At 44.2% G+C, this 22,212-nt stretch overlaps 1 protein-coding gene and 1 pseudogene across 1 annotated transcript; both read left to right on the top strand.

Moving 5' to 3' along the window:
- Positions 1–266: 266 nt before the first annotated feature.
- LOC113878535 lies at positions 267–1,194 on the top strand (annotated as a pseudogene).
- An 11,930-nt stretch (positions 1,195–13,124) lies between these two features.
- On the top strand, positions 13,125–14,060 carry LOC113876975 (olfactory receptor 4D2-like). The gene has a single exon (XM_027516578.1). It carries the CDS (start codon positions 13,125–13,127, stop codon positions 14,058–14,060), a length of 936 nt encoding a protein of 311 aa, XP_027372379.1.
- Positions 14,061–22,212: the final 8,152 nt, after the last annotated feature.

Consider the following 22,212-nt stretch of genomic DNA (forward strand, 5'->3'; position numbering starts at 1 on the left):
CAGGGATTGAACCTACCTCTCCTGTGTCTCCTGCAATGACAGGCAGATTCTTTACCACTGAGCCTCCTGGGAAGCCCCTGATGAATATATATTTCAGAACCAACTAGTGAACTCTCCAGAGACAAGACCATTAAGTCAGCCCCAGGTATTATTATCTGCACATGAAAATCCATCATCGAGACCTGGACACTCAATTTGAGTGAGCCCCTGAGCAATAAGGCATCACTCTCCTGGTGTGTTTTCTTTAGATGTATGGAGAAGATACCATGGAATCAGGGAATCTCTCATGTAAATCAGAATTTATCCTGGAGCTCTCCCAGACTCAGGAGCTCCAGCTCTTCCTGTTTCTGGTGTTCCTGTTGGTCTGCACCACCACTGTCATGGGAAACCACCTCACCATGTTCACAGTGACCTCTGATTCCAGGCTCCACACACCCATGTATTTTCTGCTGTGAAACTGGGCAGTCATAGATGTCTGTTTCTCCTCAGTCCCTGCCCCAAAGATGCTGGTGGACTTCCTCGCTGAGAAGAAGACCATCTCCTATTAGGGCTACGAGGCTCAGGTCTTTTTCTCCACTTTCTGGGAGGTATCATGACCTTCTTCTCTATGAAGGTCTATGACCATTACCTAGCCATCTCCCGGCCTCTCTACTATGTCACCATCATGAGCATTCAGCTCTGTGTGTGGGGTTGGTGGCGACAGCCTGGATGGTAGGTTTTGTTCATTCCATCTCCCAACTGGTCCTGATGCTCCCCCTGCCTTTTTGTGGCCCCAATGTCCTAGATAACTTCTACTGTGATGTTCCACAGGTACAGAGACTCGCCTGCACTGACACTTCTGTCTTGGAGTTCCTCATGATCTGCAACAGTGGGATGCTGATGTCATCTGTTTCCTCCTCCTCCTGGTCTCCTACTCAGTCATCCTGGTGATGCTGAGGTCCCACTCAGGGCAGGCAAGGAGGAAGGCAGCTTCCACCTGTACCACCCCTGTTCTCCTGGTGTCTGTGGTCTTCATTCCAAGCATCTACCTCTATTCCAGGCCCTTCTCTTCCTTTTCCATGGTCCAGTCTGTATCCAGCAGCCACATGGTCAAGAACCCCAAGCTTGCCCATGATCTGCACCCTGATGGACCAGGAGATGCAGGCAGCACTGAAGAGATTGCACTCACATCAGTTGGATTGTACAAGGGAATGACAGTGGGTAGATCACTTTGGCCTTGTCTTCCACTTTTAAAGTGGAGACAGAGCTGCTGTGTCTGCCCTCTTCATATCTCCTGGATGTGTTGTGATGGTCCTCATAGAAGTAAATGCACAGTGAACATAAGCAACATATTCAGATTTTTAGGAAAATGGATAGTATCTTTATTTTTGTTTCTGATGGTTGTTTGAACACTCCTATAATGAGAGAATGTGTTGTCACAGAAACATTCTGGAAAGCCCCACCCTCCTTTCTGCCTTCTTGGTGGACTGTTTCTTCTTAGGATGACAGAATTTCCCCAGAAGAGCAGTTCTGTTTTTTGTATTTTGACCCCTTTACCTAGTACCCCATTTAAGCATGAGTCTGGGTTGTTGGAAACTGCCCAGCACCCTGAGTCTTAAGCCTTCAATCGAAGACCCTAACCCATCACTTACCAAAGGATGACCTTGAATGAGATACCTGAGGTCTCTTAGCCTCGTAACATTTTCCTCAACACACTTGCTAGAATTAATATCTGACCCAAACTACTGTGAGAAAACATTGTACCATATATTTTATTTAATTTGAAAACTTTAAATTATATAAATGTTTTCTCTATATTTTAATACAGTATAAGTAATTATAACAAGTGAAAGATTATGTATAAAATGCTTCTAAGGTATAAAACACTGTATTATATTATATGAACACTCATGAATATGCTACAGTTCAAGAACCAGCCTGTACTAATAACTTATACCTGGCTATAGGTGCTTTCCATCCCATCACTTCTTCGGAGATGAAACCACATTCTTGAATTTAGTGTTTATCATTCCATTGCTTATAAAAACAATTTTATCACATATTAACATATTCAGTATATTGCTTTGTTTTGCTTTTTTGAGATTTATACAAATGAAAGATTGCACAGAATATTCTAGAATTTGCTTTTTTCACTCAACATTCTTTCTAAATGTCTACATTGCTTTGTTTGGCTATATTTCATTCATATGCACTGCTGTGTAATAGTCCATTGTAGGAATAAGTTTATTTGGATTGTTTCCAGTTTTTACTCTTGGAACCACACTCTTTTGAATGTTCCATCACCAACTCCCAGAGATTACTTAAACTCATGTCCATTGAGTTGGTGATGCCATCCAACCCTCTCATCCTCTGTCTTCCCCTTCTCCTCCTCCCTTCAGTCTTTCCCAGCATTAGGATCTTTTCCAAGGAGTCAGTTCTTCTCATCAGGTGGCCAAAGTATTGGAGTTTCAGCCTCAACATCCATCCTTCCAACGAATATTCAGGACGAATTTCCTTTAGGACTGACTGGTTGGATCTCCTTGAGTTCAAGGAACTCTCAAGAGTCTTCTCCAACACAACAGTTCAAAAGCATCAATTCTTCGGTCCTCAGCTTTCTTTATAGTCCAACTCTCACATCCATATGTGACTACTGGAAAAACCATAGCTTTGACTAGATGGACCTTTGTTGGCAACATAATGTCTCTGCTTTTTAATATGCTGTCTGCTGCTGCTGCTAAGTTTCTTCAGTTGTGTCTGACTCTGTGCATCCCCATAGACAGCAGCCCACAAGGCGCCTCCAATCCTGGGATTCTCCAGGCAAGAATACTGGAATGGGTTGCCATTTCCTTCTCCAAAGCGTGCACGCATGCTAAGTCACTTCAGTCTAGGTTGGTCATAACTTTTCTTCCAGGGAGTAAGTGTCTTTTAATTACGTGGCTGCAGTCACCATCTGCAGTTATTTTGGAGGGCCCCCCCAAAATAAAGTCTGCCACTGTTTCCACTGTTTCCCCATCTATTTGCCATGAAGTGAGGGGATTGGATGTCATGATCTTAGTTTTCCAAATGTTGAGTTTTAAATCAATTTTTTCACTCTCCTCTTTCACTTTCATGAAGAGGCTCTTTAGTCCTTCTTTACTTTCTGCCATAAGTGGGGTTTCATCTGCATATCTGAGGTTACTGATATTTCTCCTGGCAATCTTGATTCCAGCTTGTGCTTAACCAGTCCAGCATTTCTCATGATGTACTCTGCATATAAGTTAAATAAGCAGGGTGACAATATACAGCCTTAACATACTCCTTTCCTGATTTGGAACCAGTCTTGTGTTCCATGTCTGGTTTAACTGTTGCTTCTTGACCTGCATACAGATTTCTCAGGAGGCAGGTCAAGTGGTCTGGTAGTACCATCTCTTGAAGAGTTTTCCACACGCTAAAGTCAAAGGCTTTAGTGTGGTCAACAGAGCAGAAATAGATGTTATTCTGAACTCTCTTGCTTTTTGGATGATCTAACAGATGTTGGCAATTTGATCTCTGGTTCTTCTGCCTTTTTCTAAAACCAGCCTGAACATCTGGAAGTTCAAAGTTCATGTACTGTTGAAGCTTGACTTCAAGAATTTTGAGCACTGCTTTGCTAGTGTGTGAAATGAGGGCAATTGTGCAGTAGTTTGAGCATTCTTTGGCATTGCCTTTCTTTGGGATTGGAAAGACAACTGACTTTTTCCAGTCCTGTGGCCACTGCTGAGTTTTCCAAATTTGCTGGCATATTGAGTGCAGCACTTTCACAGTTATCATCTTTTAGTATTTGAAATAGCTCAGCTGGAATTCCATCACCTCCACTAGCTATGTCCATAGTGATGCTTCCTAAGGCCCACTTGACTTCACATTCCAGAATGTCTGGCTCTAGGTGAGTGATCACAACATCATGATTATCTGGGTCATGAAGATCTTTTTTGTACAGTTCTTCTGTGTATTCTTGCCACCTCTTCTTAACATCTTCTTCTTCTGTTAGGTCCATACCATTTCTATCCTTTATTGTGCCCATCTTTGCATGAAATGTTCCCTTGGGATCTCTAATTTCCTTGAAGATATCTCTAGTCTTTCCCATTCTATTGTCTTCCTCTATTTCTTTTTATTGATCACTGAGGAAGGCTTTTTTATCTCTCCTTGCTATTCTTTGGAACTCTGCATTCAGATGGGTATATGTTTCTCTTTTTCCTTTATTGTCTCTTCTTTTCACGGCTATTTTTAAGGCCTCCTCAGACAACCATTTTGCCTTTCATTTTCTTGGGAATAGTCTTGATCATTGCCTCCTGTACAATGTCACAAACCTCCATTCGTAGTTCTTCAGGCACTCTGTCTATCAGATCTAATCCCTTGAATCTATTTGTCACTTTCACTGTGTAATCATAAGGGATTTGATTTAGGTAAAACCTGAATGGTCTAGTGGTTTTCCCTACTTTCTTCAACTTAAGTCTGAATTTAGCAATAAGGAGTTCATGATCTGAGCCACAGTCAGCTCCCGGTCTTCTTTTTGTTGACTGTATAGAACGTCTCCATCTTTGGCTGCAAAGAATATAATCAATCTGATTTCAGTATTGACCATCTAGTGATGTCCAACACACATTCTCTTGTGTTGTTGGAAGAGGGTGTTTGCTATGACCAGTGTGTTCTCTTCATAAAATTCTGTTAGGCTTTGCTCTGCTTCGTTCTGTACTCCACGGCCAAATTTGCCTGTTATTCCAGGTATCTCTTGACTTCCTACTTTTGCATTCCAGTCCCCTATGATGAAAAGGAAGTCTTTTCTGGGTGTTAGTTCTAGAAGGTCTTGTAGGTCTTCATAGAACTGTTCAGCTTCAGCTTCTTCAGCATTACTGGTTGGGACATAGGCTTGGATTACTGTGATATTGAATGGTTTGCCTTGGAAATGAACAGAAATCATTCTGTTGTTTTGAGATTGCACTTTGGACTATTTTGTTGACTATGATGGCTACTCCATTTCTCCTAAGCGATTCTTTCCCACAGTAGTAGATATGATGGTCATCTGATTTAATTCACCCATTCCAGTCCATTTTAGTTTGCCGATTCCTAAAATGTCAATGTTCACTCTTGCCATCTGTTTGACCACTTATAATTTGCCTTGATTCATGGAATTAAGATTTCTGATTCCTATGCAATACTGTTCTTTACAGCGTTGGACTTTACTTCCACCAGTCACATCCACAACTCGGTGTTGTTTTACTTTGGCTCTGTCTCTTCATTCTTTCTGGAGTTATTTCTCCACTGATCTCCAGTAGCATATTGGATACCTACCAACCTGGGTAGGTTCATCTTTCAGTGTCCTATCCTTTTGCCTTTTCATATTGTTCATGGGTTCTCAAGGCAAGAATACTGAAGTGGTTTGCCATTCCCTTCTCCAGTGGACCATGTTTTGTCAGAATTCTCCACCATGACCCGTCTGTCTTGGGTGGCCCTACACAGCATGGCTTATAGCTTCATTGAGTTAGACAAGGCTATGGTCCATTTGATCAGATTGGTTAGTTTTCTGTGATTGTGGTTTTCAGTCTGTCTGCCTTCTGATGGAGAAGGATAAGAGGCTCATGGAAGCTTCTTGATGGGAGAGACTGACTGAGGGGGAAGATGGGTCTTACTCTGATGGGTGAGGCCATGCTCAGTAAATCTTTAATCCAGTTTTCTGTTGATGGGTGAGGCTATGTTCCCTCCCTGTTATTGGACATGAGGCCAAACTATGGTGGAGGTAATGAAGATAATGGTGACCTCCTTCAAAAGATCCCATGCACACACTACTATAGTCAGGGCCCCCAACCCTTCAGTAGGCCACTGCCAACCCACACCTCCACTGGAGATTCCTGGACAGTCATGGGAAAGTCTGGGTCAGTCTCTTGTGGGGCCATTGCTCCTTTCTTCTGGATCCTGATGCACGCAAGGTTCTGTTTTCACCCTCCAAGAGTCTGTTTCCCCAGACTCTGTGTAAGTTCTGGCAGCTCTATGATGGGGTTAATGGAGACCTCCTCCAAGAGGGCTTATGCCATACCCAGGTCTACTGCACCCAGAGCTGCTGCCCCTGCAGCAGGCCACTGCTAAACCAGACCTCCACAGGAGACACTCAAACACAGTTCTGTCTCAGTCTCTGTGGGGTCTCTGGGTCCTGGTGCACACAAGGTATATTTGAGCCCTCTGAACGTCTCTGGCAAGCATGCAGTTTGATTCTAAACATGATTTCGTCCCTCCTACCATCTTGTGAGGCTTCTTCTTTGCCCTACTCCTTTGCTCCAGAGCCTACCATCTTGCTGGGGCTTTTCTGCTCTTGGAAGAGGGGTATCTCCCCACAGTCACTCCAGCCCCACACAGCCATTCAAGATAAATTAAAAGTGGTCAAACAGGAAATGACAAGAGTGAACATCGACGTTTTAGGAATCAGTGAACTAAAAAGGACTGGAATGGATGAATTTAATTCAGATGACCATTATATCTACTATTGTGGAAAAGAATCCCTTAGAAGAAATGGAATAGCCTCATAGTCAACAAAAGAGTCCAAAGTGGGTGCAATCTCAAAAATGACTGAATGATTTCTGTTTGTTTCCAAGGCAAACCATTCAATATCACAGTAATCTAAGCTATGCCCCAACCAGTAATGCTGAAGAAGCTGAAGTTGAACAGTTCTATGAAGACCTACAAGACCTTCTAGAACTAACACCCAGAAAAGACTTCCTTTTCATCATAGGGGACCGGAATACAAAAGTAGGAAGTCAAGAAATACCAGGAGTAACAGGCAAGTTTGGCCTTGGAGTACAGAATGAAGCAGGGCAAAGCCTAACAGAGTTTTCCCAAGAGAACATACTGGTCATAGCAAACACCCTCTTCCAACAACACAAGAATGTGTGTTGGACATCACCAGATGGTCAATACTGAAATCAGATTGATTATATTCTTTAAAGCCAAAGATCGAGAAGCTCTATACAGTCAGCAAAAAGAAGACCAGAAACTGACTGTGGCTCAGATCATAAATCCTTATTGCCAAATTCAGATTTAAATGGAAGAAAGTGGGGGAAATCACTAGACCATTCAGGTTTGACCTAAATCAAATCCCTTATGATTACACAGTGAAAGTAACAAATAGATTCAAAGGATTAGATCTGATAGACAGACTGCCTGAAGAACTAAGGACAGAGGTTTGTGGTATTGTACAGGAGGCAGTGATCAAGACCATCTCCAAGAAAAAGAAATGCAAAAAGGCAAAATGGTTGTCTGAGGAGGCCTTACAAATAGCCATGAAAAGAAGAGACACTAAAGGCAAAGGAGAAAAGAAAGATATACCCATTTGAATGCAGAATTCTAAAGAAGAGCAAAGAGAGATAAGAAAGCCTTCCTTGGTGATCACTGCAAAGAAATAGAGGAAAACAATAGAATGGGAAGAACTAGAGATCTCTTTAAGAAAATTAGAGATCCCAAGGGAACATTTCATGCAAAGATGGGCACAATAAAGGATAGAAATGATATGGACCTAACAGAAGCAGAAGATATTAAGGAGAGGTGGCAAGAATACACAGAAGAACTGTACAAAAAAAGATCTTCACCACCCAGATAAGCATGTTGGTGTGATCTCTCACCCAGAGTCAGACATCCTGGAATGCAAAGTCCTGTGGGCCTTAGCAAGCATCTCTATAGACAAAGCTAGTGGAGGTAATAGAATTCCAGTTGAGCTATTTCAAATCCTAAAAGATGATGCTGTTAAAGTGCTGCACTCAATATGCCAGCAAATTTGGAAAGCTCAGCAGTGGCCACAGGACTGGAAAAGGTCCATTTTCATTCCAATCCCAAAGAAAGGTAATGCCAAAGAATGTCCAAACTACCACACAATTGCATTCATCTCACAAGCTAGCAAAGTAATGCTCAAAATAAACCATGAACTTCCAGATGTTCAAGCTGGATTTTTCTAAATCAGAGGAACCAGAGATCAAATTGCCAACATCCATTGGATCATCAAAAAAGCAAGAGAATACCAGAAAAACATCTACTTCTGCTTTATTGATTATGCCAAAAACTTTGTGTAGGTCACAACAAAGTGTGGAAAATTTTTCGAGAGATGGGAATACAAGACCACCTTACTGTCCTCCTGGGAAACCTGTATGCATGTCAAGAAGCAACAGTTAGGACTGGGCATGAAACAACAGACTGGTTCCAAATTGGGAAAGGATTATGTCAAAGCTGTATATTGTCATCCTGCTGATTTAATTTATATGCAGAGTACATCATGAAAATGCTGGGCTGGATGAAGCACAAACTGGAATCAAAATTAACAACATTGAGCATCTTTTCACGTGCTCATTAGACATCTACATTTCCTCTTCGGGAAAACGTCTATTAAGTTTTGCAAATTTTTTCATTGGGTTGTTTGTTTTATTGAGATTGAGTTGCATGAGCTGTTTACATACGTTTGATATTAACCCATTATCAGTCCTATTATTTCCAAATATTTTCTCCTGTTCTGTAGGTTGTCTTTTCATTTTATCAATGATTTTCTTTGCTGTGCACAAAGCTGTTAAGTTTAATTCAGTCAGTTCAGTTCAGTTCAGTTGCTCAGTCATGTCCAACTCTGTGACCCACAGACTGCAGCAAACCAGACTTCTCTGTCCATAACCAACTCCTGGAGCTTATTCAAACTCAGGTCCGTTGAGTCGGTGATGCCATACAACCATCTCATCACCCGTCATCCCCTTCTATTCCCCACTTCAATCTTTCCCAGCGGGTCTTTTCCAAGGAGTCAGTTCCTCTCATCAGATGGCCAAAGTATTGGAGTTTCAGCTTTAGCATCAGTCCTTCCAATGAATATTCAGGACTTATTTCCTTTATGATGGACTGGTTTGATCTCCTTGCAGTCCAAGGGACTCTCAAGAGTCTTCTCCAACACCACAGTTCAAAAGCATCAATTCTTCGGTGCTCAGCTTTCTTTATAGTCCAACTCTCACGTCTATACATGACTACTGGAAAAACCACAGCTTTGACTAGATAGACCTTTGCTGGAAAAGTAATATCTCTGCTTTTTATTTTTATTTTTTTTAATTTAAATTTATTTATTTTAATTTAGGCTAATTACTTTACAATATTGTATTGGTTTTGCTATACATCAACATGAATCTGCCACGGGTTGCTGTCTAGGTTGATCATAGCTTTGCTGCCATGGAGCAAGCGTCTTTTAATTTAATGGCTCCAGTACCATCTGCAGTGATTTTGGAGCCCAAGAAAATAAAGTCTGTCACTTTTTCCATTGTTTCCCCATCTGTTTGCCATGAAGTGGTGGGACTGGATGCCATGACCTTAGTTTTCTGAATGTTGAGTTTTAAGCCAACATTTTAGGTTCTATTTGTTTATTTGTGCTTTTATTTCCTTTATTTTAGGAGACGCATTCAAAAAAATATTGTGGCATTTATGTGAAAGAGTATCTGCCTATGTTATAGTGTATGGTTTACATTTAGGTCTTTAATCCATTTTGAGTTTATTTTTGTGTATTGTGTAACAGAATATTCTAATTTCATTCTTTTCCATGTAGCTGTTCAGTTTTCACAGCACCAATGATTGAAGAGTCTGTCCTTCTCCATTGTGTATACTTGCCTCCTTTATTGGAAATTAATTGACCTTAAATGCGTTGGTTTGTTTCTGGGTATCCATGCTATTCCATTGATCTATGTGTCTGTTTTTGTCCCGTTACCATTTCTATATTTTTGTAGTATATTCTGAAGTCAGGATGCATAATTCTCATTCTCAAGATTGTATTGGCTATCAGTGGTCTTTTTCACTCCCTACAAATTTTTTATTTGTTCTAGGTCTGTGAAAAATACCAATGGCATTTTGATAGGGATTGCACTGAATCTAGGTCGCCTTGGGGGGTATGGTCAAATAGTAATTCTCAAAGACTTAGAAAATTTTTAACAACTCCCATTGTTCCCTCATCCCCAGCAGGACTCATTCCATCTCTGCTTCCTGTGCCCAGTCCAACAATTTCTCCCTGAGGATGCACACTCTTCCCCAGGGTCATGCCCATGAGTCGTGTGTGTGAGGGATGGGCAGAGATCAGGAAGCTGTGAAGCTGCATAGAGAGGACCTTCCAGAAAGATGTAAGACCTCAAGTCTCTTTTGCATTTGGGCTGTAGGAAGGTGAGAGCCTGAAGGTTTCCACATCTGGTTCTTTAAACACCTGCTAAAGACTCTGATGCTGGGAGGGATTGGGGGCAGGAGGAGAAGGGGACAACAGAGGATGAGATGGCTGGATGGCATCACCGACTCGATGGACGTGAGTCTGCGTGAACTCCGGGAGTTGGTGATGGACAGGGAGGCCTGGCGTGCTGCGATTCATGGGGTTGCAAAGAGTCGGACACGACTGAGCGACTGATCTGATCTGAGAGGCTGGAGAGAAAAAACAAGTGATAGACTTGATGGTACCAAGTTTCAAGGTGGAGGAGAGCCTTGGGAGGTAGCTGGGGTGAATATGCTTTCCAAATAATTGCTTCTGTTTGCATGTAAAACCCATTAAGTTTAACAAGCGCATATAGATCTGACCTTGTGAGACAGGAAACAGAAGATAAGGAAATTCAGTTTAAAAATCTCCGCAGAGTCAGTTGCCCACTTACTACATTAACTTGACAATATTTAAAGAGCATGTGCTGTGTCAGAGTTGCTGTTCCAAATTACAATGTAGGGAATAGAGGAGGGAAGCTGAAAAAAAAAACAAAAAACAAATGATGATAAACCTATAACAGCGGTCAGTTCAGTTCAGTTCAGTCGCTCAGTCGTCTCTGACTCTTTGCGACCCCATGGACTGCAGCACACCAGGCTTCCCTGTCCATCACCAACTCCCAGAGAGGAGGTAACAGGGGTAAATTCAAAATATAATATTATAAGATTTATTATAAGATCTGAATAACAGAGGTAAATTCAAAATATTATAAAAACCCTGAGAAATGGGAATTTGTTCTGCATGGGAGAAATGGTGAAAGCAGAGACAGAGAGGGTGATGTTTAAGTGGGGCTTTTCCAAGGTTTCAAAGGTATGAACAGAATTCCAGGAAATAAACCTGGAAATAAAAAATATGTGGCATGTTTGAGACTATAATCCATTAAAGAACTAGTGGCTCAGCAGAGACACAGATACTGACTTGAAACACAGAAGGAGGTTACGTTTTACAGCCATGTATGACATGCTAAGTTGCATGCACGTGTGTATTTGTTTCTACCCTGATTTGATCCACAAAGTATTGGATCCACAAAGCCTAAAAGGCTCTGGTGGAATCACTACAAGAATAGATATGAGAGGGGAAAGTGACCAGATCAGTGTTTAGAAAGGTCTCATGGACAGCTATGTAGAAGCTGGACTGGAGTGAAAGAAGATGAAAGTGAAAAGTAAGAAGGCAGTGATCTCTAATGGATAATGGAATGGGGGAGGTCAGGGTGGGAGCTAAGTGGAAGCAGGGGGTGGGGAGGGCGCTTATCCTCACCTGTCACCTCTGTCTCTAACCCTGAGTCCTTTTTCATCTTAAGTCCCATTCACACCCCGCCACATCACCTCTCCATTCCTCTTCTAGTGCTCCATTTTCCCTTCTTGTAATTTCCTTCCTCCCTTTAATTCTTTATGTATTTTCATTTCTCCCCAACATTCTCTTCCTCTTGTACCCTTGAATTCAATATTATCTTCTAAAACTGCTGTTCTTTCAGAAGAACTCTAAGTCTAATATATTCATCTATTTCTTCACTAATGTTGTTACCCCTGTGCCTCTTTGTCTCCATCTATGACCTGGGGAGTTTCACCAAGTAAGGGGCCACTTACTGTGGAGGATGGAAAGAAATGGAATGTCCCAGGTGTCCAGCTGTGACCAGAGGCTATTCTGAATGGATCTGCACACACAGTAGCTTTTCACCCACTCAGCAGTTAACATTAGGTATTTATCAAGTACTAACTATGAGCAACAGAGAAGGCAATGGCACCCCACCCCAGTACTCTTGCCTGGAAAATCCATGGACAGAGGAGCCTGGAAGGCTGCAGTCCATGGGGTCGCTAAGAGTCTGACACGACTGAGCGACTTCAATTTCTCTTTTCACTTTCATGCATTGGGGAAGGAAATGGCAACCCACTCCAGTGTTCTTGCCTGGAGAATCCCAGGGACGGGAGAGCCTGGTGGGCTGCCCTCTATGTGGTCGCACAGAGTAGGACACGACTGAAGTGACTTAGCAGCAGCAGCAGCAACTATGAGCGAGCCCCAAGGAGGGGCACAGAAGGACACAAATAAATTGTGACCCAAGACCTATGTCTGTAGCACATTATGAATTGGAGAGGAAAAGGGGGACACATGAGAACTTCACTAACATTATGATGTGTTAACTATTGCATGAAAAATGATTGGTATAAAAATCAAATAGAGGCTGGAAGAAGGGAAGATCTTTAGAGTAGGAGAATACACAGAGGAGAGTGATTACCACTTAATATTCCAGACACTGTTCTAGGAACCTCATGTGTTACTTTCCTTAATCTCCTAGACCAGCAGTCCCCAATCTCTTTGGCATCAGGGACCTGTATTGTGGAAGACAATAATTCCCCGGACCGGGAAGAGGGAGATGGTTTCTGGATGACTCAGGCACATCACATCCATGGTACTCTCTATTTCTAATTGGATGCTGCTGCTGATCTGACAGGAGGAACCGATCCATAGCCTGGAGGTTGGGGACCCCTGCCCTAGACTATTTCTACTAAGAAAACGTTTTTCCTATAGAAGTGGAAACTGAGATTCAGAGAGATCAAGCAACAAGCTCAAGGCCAAATCTCAAGGAAATAGAGGCTGTGAAATTTGACTGCAGGTCTTTTGCACTCCAAGTGTCTTCCCACCCGCATATTACACTGAATCTTTGAAAAGCAAATGACATGTGCCACTGGATGGCTCTAAGATATCTCAAGAATGTATATTCCAGCACCAACTAGTGAACTCTCCAGAGACAAGGCCATTTAATCAGCACCTGGTATTACAATCTGCACATAAGCATCCATTATCTAGACCTGGACAATAAAAGCACTAAAAGGACAGGGAACAATTTCATGCATCTCTCTGTCTAGTGTGTTTCCATTAGGTGTATGGAGAAGACACCATGGCATCAGGGAACCTCACATGGGTGTCAGAATTTGTCTTCCTGGGGCTCTCCCAGACTCAGGAGCTCCAGCTCTTCTTATTTCTGGTGTTCCTGCTAGTCTACACCACCACTCTCATGGGAAACCTCCTCATCATGGTCACAGTGACCTTTGATTCCCGGCTCCAAACACCCATGTATTTTCTGCTCCGAAACTTGGCTGTGTTAGAGCTCTGTTTCTCCTCAGTCACTGCCCCGAAGATGCTTGCAGACTTCCTGTCTAAGAAGAAGACCATCTCCTACCAGGGCTGCATGGCCCAGATCTTTTTCTTCCACTTTCTGGGAGGTTCCATGGTCTTCTTCCTCTCAGTGATGGCCTATGACCGCCTTGTTGCCATTTCCCGGCCCCTTCACTATGTCACCATCATGAACACTCAGGTCTGTGTGGGGCTGGTGGCGGCTAGCTGGGTGGGAGGCTTCATTCATTCCATTTCCCAACTGGCTCTGATGCTCCCACTGCCTTTCTGTGGCCCCAACATCCTAGATAACTTCTACTGTGATGTTCCACAAGTGCTGAGACTCGCCTGCACTGACATCTCCCTCCTGGAGTTCCTTATCATTTCCAACAGTGGGGTGCTGGTCCTCATCTGGTTCCTCCTCCTCCTGGTCTCCTACTCAGCCATCCTGGTGATGCTGAGATCCTACTCTGGGAAGGCGAGGAGGAAGGCAGCTTCCACCTGCACCACCCACATCGTTGTGGTGTCTATGGTCTTTGTTCCAAGCATTTACCTCTATGCCCGGCCCTTCACCTCCTTCTCCATGGACAAGGCTGTGTCCGTTAGCCAAACTGTCATGACCCCCATGCTCAACCCCATGATCTACACCCTGAGGAACCAGGAGATGCAGGCAGCAGTGAAGAGATTAGGGAGGTGCCGGCTGGCTTCTAGAAAGGAGTGACAGCGGGTGGGTCACTTTGGCTTTCTTTTCCATTAATAAGGTAGAGAGAGAGTTGCTGTATGCCTCTTCATAGCTTTGGAAATGTTGTGAAGTTCATCTTAGAACTTTATAATTTTGAAATTAAGCAACTCAGATTTTTAGGAAAAAGGATAATATCCTTATTATTTTTGTGTGAAGGTTGATTTGAATATTCCTGTGACAATAAGATATGTTCTCTTGGAAAGCCACACCCTCCTTTCTCTCTTTTGGACAGTCTCCTCTTAGGATGATAGCATTTCCCCAGAAGAGAAGTCCTGTTTTCTGCGTTTTGACCTCTTTGCCCAATAACCCTTTTGTTCTTTGTTCAGAATGATACAGCGCACAACTTGGAGACTTAGCCCTAAACCGGGAGTCTGTGACCCACTATGTAACACACTAGTAACCTGGAATGACCCACCTGGTCTCTCTTGCAGTCCCCAATTCTTCCTCACCAAGCTAGCATAAAACAATATCTGTCTCATTAGTCTCACTTTTGTTGAAGATTCAAATAAAAAATGTGTAACGTATATTTTATAAATCATAGAACCCATGTAAGGATTATTTTTATGGCTAGTATTCTGAAACTATTCTTTATCAGTTGAGTAGTGTTTTGGAAGTAGGGCAGATATTCCTCAGTGCAGTGAGAGAGGTGTGGAGAGGGTGAGGGCTGGACTCCAGAGGGGCCACGCACCATGCCTAAGGGTGATATTGAGATTAGAGAGTGACATCAACCAAGCACTATGTCTGCAAGACTCTGACTACCTACAGCTATTACCCCATCCACCCCAATCTTCAGACTCAACACTTTTTGCAACAGGAATGGGAAGATCCACTCACTTCCTCATTCATTAATTTGTATTTGTAAATATTTCAGCATCCATTTGGGACTTAATGCATTACTTTATCCATAGAAAGTGCTTTATGAAGGTTTGTTGATTATCTATCTCTCTATACACTCCTGTTCCCCTTCCTTTTTCCCTCTCTCCCTCCCTACACGATTTCTGCCAGTTTAGCCTTCCTATATCCATCTGAGCCTTTTCCCCCAATTCACTGGTGTGTGTGCCTTGCTTCCTTTTTGCTTGGGCTTTCATACTACACACCTGTCATGTCTTTCCTCCATTATCAAACTGGGGCTTTGGGGTCAGGTTATTAGAGCTGAAGAGAAGAAATAGTTTATGGTTAGAGTTGCAAGGGGCTATGAACCCAACAAATTTAAATAAAAAGAAGCCGTTTATTGTAATGATGTAAAGCTCTCACTGAAATAAGGTGAAGGCGGGTATTATGGGCATAAACAACTGTCAAGACTGACACAGCTGGTCCTCCTCCCCGCTCCCTCCATTCATCATTCCCTGCCTATGCAGTCACCTGTACATGGCTCAAACAGGAGCCTCTCCCAAAAAAGCTGAACTCTTCTTTCTGCTTTCACAATCAGCTAGCTCAGTCTCTCTGGATTCAAATTCCAAAGTCTTTTGTTGAGGTTGGACCATGTATCCCAAGTGGCTGAGGAATGTAGGGGTCATGTGACATAAGCCCACCCCTTGAGCAGGGATTGTGGGTGAGGGTTGTCCCCTGAGAAGGAGCTTGTGGGTGCCAACTCCCCCAAAGCATGGCTATCATGAAAGGAACAAGCAACACACCTCTGACATGGCACCATCCAAGAAACGTGTCATTAGTTATGTCTAGACATTCATGTTTTTATTCATTCATCAGGTAAGTATTTACTGTCTACAATTACTCTTTCTGTTCTACTTTGTTCTCTTTGCCCCCTAGGTCTTTGGGGAAAGTTCCTGAGTTTGTTTTGGCTGAACCAATTAAAGGAAGGACAGGAGCCTGAGGAAGTAGGGCATTCTAAGAGGACAGGTGGCTGCGGCTGTGGCAGTGGCAGGGGCTGACCCACGAGGAACCATCAGCAATTTCTGAGAGAGCTGGAATGGAGAGAGAGCTAAGGGCAGGAGGAGGCACCTGGACACCCAGGGACAATGATGTGACGCCTGCCTGCCTGGATCTCCACCCCTGGCCATGTCTTCTAACTGCATGGACACTGGGACACACCAAGTACAGGGCAGAGGGTGCCCATGCAAGACAAAAGTGTTTTCTGTTTTCTTGTTGAATTTAAAAACAACAATAAAACTGACTAAAGGTGCTTGTTATAATTACCGTGTTCATGCAACTCTAAATAATGTCAGCACTAAAATAGTCCTTCCTGTCAGATGGGTTGTTCCTACCACCCTACTCCTCATAAACCCTGTGTGTTTGTGGGTGCATGTGTGCATGCACGCACACGTGTGTGTGTGCGCACACGCATGTGTGTGTGAGAGAAACAGATGGGGTCCTGAGAATCTGGGGGTAAATTAGATTTAGAGAGGGAAGACCAAGGGTATTATGAAGAGGAGTGTTAAGTGGTTGAAAGAGGTGATCACATATACTTTCGGACTCTTCTAGAGTGTCAATAAAACAGGTGAAGGCTTGCGTGAGGGAAAAAGTTGAGTTGGAGCCTGTCTCCCATGACACAGAATGTGCCCCAAGATCTCCCAAGAATCTGAACATGGGCCCATGGCCTTTGGTTTGACCAGCAGCATGAACTTCATGTAGGAGATAGATGGGCTCCAGGTTAGACATTTACAACTGGCCTCCTGTTTACATCTCATGGGGTACAAAGGAGTGGGCTTCAGGCTGGATACTTAAAACTGTTAGCATTTTCTGAGACAAGAGATAGGTGGGCTCCAGTTAAGGCATTTACAATCAGCCTTCTGTTTGCCCTCCAAAATGGAAGCAACAACAGAAACAGGGTATAATAGGCAGCATTTGTCTCTTGTATACACCTTAAGGTAATAATCATGGCAATGGTCAAGGTAATAGCCGTGGCAAGGACAAAGAGGGGAAAACCTTGTTTGAGTGAACGATTAAGGGATCTGCTTCCTCCCTCTTTTGGGACAAAGGAGACACTACACACACACAGAAAGACTCCTTGTGGGTTAGAAGTCAGGGGATAACACCAGACCATGATGAGTCTTGCTTCTCCCAGAAGCCTTCACTTTGAGATCCACCTCGGCTGAGGTGTGCATGTGCACTCCAAGGGAGGGTCCCAGAGTGGATCAGATGTGGGAAAAGAAGCCAGATAATTGGCCTGAATTCAGTTCAGTTCATCTGCTTAATTCAACTCTTTCCACCCCACAGCCTGCAGCACACCAGGTTTCCCTGTCCATCACCAACTCCTGAACCTTGCTCAAACTCATGCCCATTGAGTTGGTGATACCATCCAACCACCTTATCCTCCGTCATTCCCTTCTCCTGCCTTCAATCTTTCCCAGCATCAGGGTCTTTTCGAATGAGTCAGTTCTTTGCATCAGGTGCTTCAGCATCAGTCCTACCAATGAATATTCAGGACTGACTTCCTTTAGGATTCACTAGTTGGATCTCCTTGCAGTTCCAAGAGACTCTCAAGAGTCTTCTCCAACACTACAGTTCAAAAGCATCAAATCTTCAGCACTCAGCTCTCTTTATGGTCCAACTCTTACATCCATATGTGACTACTGGAAAAACCATAGCTTTGACTAGATGGACATTTTTTAGCAAAATAATGTCTCTGTTTTTTAATATGCTGTTTAGATTTGTATTTGCTTTTCTTCCAAGGAGCAAGAGTCTTTTAATTTCATGGCTGCAGTCAGCATCTGCAGTGATTTTGGAGCCTAAGAAAGTAAAGTCTCTCACTGTTTTCATTGTTTCCCCATCTATTTGCCATGAAGTAATGGAACCAGATGCCATGATCTTAGTTTTCTGAATGTTGAGTTTTTAGCCAGCTTTTTCACTCTCTTCTTTCACCTTTCTTTCACTCATTAAGAGGCTCTTTAGTTCCTCTTCACTTTATGCCATATGGGTGGTGTCATCTGCACATCTGAGGTTACTGATATTTCTCCCAGGAATCTTGATTCCAGCCTATTCTTCATCCAGCCCCGTATTTCACATGATATGCTCTGCATAGAAGCTAAATAAGTAAGGTGACATTATACAGCCTTGACGTACTCCTTTACCAATTTGGAACCAGGAATACAAACACCTGGAAGAACTGACTTGTATAAATGACTTAGTCACCTCTTTACTGTGCTCCTCCTCCCTGAGGTGATGCCCACACCCTTTCTCTCTAGGTGTGCACCTCTGCCTTGCTTCTCTTAACTAAATGAACCATTTCCCTGTGTGCTCTCCCACTTGTTGTTGTGCTGTCTCTAATAATAAACTTGTACCTCCATTGACAGTTTCTGCCTTCATGATAAATGCATATTTCCCTGGGGGCAAAGATCCAGGGAAAATAGCTTCTAGCCTCTAGCCGTTGTTGGTCTGGTGGCTAGCATTCCTGGTTCTCATCCAGGTTACCCAGGTCCAGTTACAGGGCTGGGAATTAATCTCACTTCACACCACTGCTCACAGCTGCCTTGCTGAGACCAAACTGACAGAGCAGCCACAACGACCAGGAGACCTGCTCCTTCTCACTGGGAACTGTCATGAGGAAAGGATGTATTGTTTCCCTGTCTCATCCTCCCCACATCAACACCAGACAGGAGGGGCTGGAAAGAGGAAGAAAGAAGTATGAAGGACAGATAAGCAATAAAAGGACAAATAAGTAAATAAGATAATTTCATGGAATAAAAGCTTTGAAGGAAATGCTTTGGGGTAATGTGGCTGGTAGGATGGGTAGCATTATAAAATGTGGTCAGGGAAGCACTCTCTGAGGAGGGGATATTTGAGCAAAGACCTGGACAATGAGAAGGAAACAGTCAGACAAAGGTCCATGCGATGGGCACGTATTCCAGAAATAGCAAATGCAGAGGTCCTGAGGTAAGAATGAACTTGGTGCCCAAAGCAGAAAGAAAGAGGTCAGCATAACTGGAGTGTGATGAACAGAGAGGCTCTTGGGAGGAGGCGAAGTCTGAGGTGTTGTGTTAGTTATCTACCACTGCAGCTAAAAACAGTAATGTTTTTATCTCATAGTGTCTGTGGGCCAGGAATTCTGACAGGGCATGGTGGAGACAGCTCCTCTCTGCTTCTGGAAGTCTTGAACCTCAACTGGAAGACTCAAGGCCAGGGACGGAATGGCTTGCAGTTTCATTCTCTTACATTGTCTAGCTGTTGAGGTTGGTGTTGGCTGGATGCATAGGTGAGGCTACTGACGTCTCTTCATGTGGCCTGGGGCTACCATCACAGCATGGTAGCTTCCAAAGGACAAGTGTCCCAAGAGAGAGAGAGCCAGGTGGGAGCTCAATTCTTTTTACACCTAACCTAGAAATCACATAGCATCACTTCCAATACATTCTATTAGACAGAAGTGAACAAGCAAATTAGACTCCATTTTTTGAATGAGGAATGTCAAAGAATTTGTGGGCACACCTTTAAATTACCACTGATTGGATAGGAACCAGATCATGAAAGAGTTTGAATTTTATTCTAACTGCAGTGAAAGTATTAGGAGGGTTTGTGTGTAGAAAGGGGTGGTGGCGCTATAAAATTTATATTTTAAATAGGCCATATTGGTTTCTGGGCAGAGGATGGTGACAGGGTCAAACCTGGTAGAGTGGATTAAGAACTTGACTTGGATTCAAATTCAAGTTCCTACACTAATCCGCTGTTCATTTCAGTCACCCAGTCTTGCCCGACTCTTTGCGATTCCATGGACTGAAGCACGCCAGGCCTTCCTGTCCATCACCAACTCCTGGAGCTTGCTCAAACTCATGTCCATCGAGTCAGTGATGCCATCCAACCGTCTCATCCTCTGTCGTCTTGGGCAAATCACCTAACACTGAAGGGTAGGAGGACCCTTTTGCGTTTATATGGATTTACCTAGAGCTTTTTCCTTCCTCAGACCTGCAAGGGCATGTTTGTTTCACGGTTCTCCTTTGTTAGATGGCTGTTTTTGTTCACTACTATAACCCTACCACCAGCGCAGGCCCTGGATTGTGAAGACTCTCCATAAATTTTGGTCAAAAACATAAACAAATAAACAGTACTGTAAACCCCTCATTAGTCCTGGAAGACAGTATACATCAGCCCAATCAGCCTTCAGTAATTGGGAGAAGCGTCGGGGGAGCACCTGGCTCCATCTCTTCTGGGATAATCCTGTGCCCACGCTGGATGTGAGGCCTGATTCCATCATCACTGCCCAGATGGACACAAAGAAGTGAAGAGCTGCCCTAGCCCAGAGCCCAGTACAAGTGGCAGACCCAGGGCAGCCCACTCTGGTGTCGTCATGTTGCATTAATGAGACTTGTGCCCTCCAGGGACAGGGAAGAGCAGAGAAGGGTCTCATTTCTCTCCATGACCATCACAGAAGACTGAATTAGGGGTGTAGGATGGGAAGAGAGGAGAGAGAGAGCAGGCCTCACTTAGCACAAAGGGCTCTGGCCAGCGGATTGTCTGCCCTTGACATTGGATGCTGACACCTGCCACCTCCAGTGCTGCCAAGACACTGGGACCACCGACCCCCAAGCTCATAACCACACCAGAAGCTGGGGAGTCTGTGACTGGGGTGGGGCAGGACAGGCAGGGATAAAACCTCTACAGTCTTTCAAGCCATTGTTTGCATTTTTGAGCCTTCTAAATTATAAGTGCCCCAGGCAGAGACTATTGCATTCAATGGGGTGTCTAAATTCCTACAGCTTTCAGGCATTCATTCTTTCCGGAAGTATTGAGATGCCAGGAGGCAAAAATGGATGCCTCAGGCCCTTTCTGGTGGCAGCTGTGCAGCCAACACTCTCAGGCTCGGGACGCCTCCCCTGCCCGCTTTGCCCCAGATTGGCTTTCATCCCACGCACAGTGGCCACCCTAGAGGTGGGGGTTGGGGATGGGAATGGGAGCAGCCAGGGCGGCCTGCCAGCGCCCCCTCCAGGCCCTCTTGGGGGGACCTTCTCAAGCCTGAGGCCCCCTCCCAGCCTGTGTGAGGAGGCTATCTCATCAGGTCTCACCCACACCCTTGGGAACCAGGGGGAGCAGAAAGGCTGGGAGAGTCAGACACTGGTGGAGAGCCCTTCCTGGCTCCAAGATTGTTCCCACTCTTTCCCCCAACAATAAAGCTAAGGTCTCAGGCGGCCAAACCTGCCTCGCAGTGGTGTTGCGAGAACTCAGCGAGAACTCACAGAGAATGGGCTGGCGGACAGCAAGAACAGTGGATCACCCCGAACCAGCTGCAGTCCCTGTTACTGGAACCCCACCTCCGGGCCTGTTACCCTACCAGTGGCAGTGCCCTCCGGCTCTTATGCCCCACAGAACCTGAGGTATAAGACAAATGGGCTCCAGGCATGGTGTTTACAACGGGCCTCCTGTTCACATCTCCTGGAGTGAGGACAGCTCCAGGCCCCCATTTACATTTCTGGAAGCAAGAGACAAACAGGCTCCAAGACTACAAATTCATGACTAGACTCCTGCTATATTTTGAGATCTATACCTTGATACAAAAACCAGCAACAGGAATAGGGTAAATAACTGGACACTGGGCACTTTTATGGCAGGAAAAGAGTGGGACTAAACCCTTCTAAAAGATTAAAGGTCACACACTTCCCATCCTTGGGGCAAGGAAGACACTGTGCTTGCTCAAAAGTCTTCATGGATTCAAACAGGTAGGGGATGCCAGGCCTTAATAAGTCTTGCTACCCTCACCCATAAGCCTTTTCTGTGAGATCTACCTCCACTGAGGGGGGCGTGTGCACCCAGAGGAGAGGCCCAGAGGCAAATTAGTCATGGGGTCAAAACAATACAACTGGCCACAAAGAAGACAGACCCGGAAGACTGGCCCCTTAAAGAGGACTTAAACTTCCCAAGAGTGCGACTCTCTCTGAGTTCGCCTGTGCATCTTTCCACATGTACTTATCTTTTCAACAAACTTTTTGCTTTACTCTTTACCTTCTGCCTCCTTGCCTGAATTCATTCTCGACAAGGCAGGCAAGAATGAAGGACTCAGGCCCTCACTGCTGGCCCTTGTGGTCCAGTGGTTAGGACTCCCAATCCCAGAAACAAAGACCTTGCTTCCAGCTACTGCTCGCTGCTGCTTGCTGCAAGCTGCCGCTTACTGCGGCCTGCCTCTGAGATCAAACCTTCTCACTCCTCACGTTGCTCATGCACAGCAGGGTCTGCCTGGTGAGAAAGCCCA

Source organism: Bos indicus x Bos taurus, chromosome 19, assembly GCF_003369695.1.
Source record: "Bos indicus x Bos taurus breed Angus x Brahman F1 hybrid chromosome 19, Bos_hybrid_MaternalHap_v2.0, whole genome shotgun sequence".
Classification (NCBI taxonomy): domain Eukaryota; kingdom Metazoa; phylum Chordata; class Mammalia; order Artiodactyla; family Bovidae; genus Bos; species Bos indicus x Bos taurus.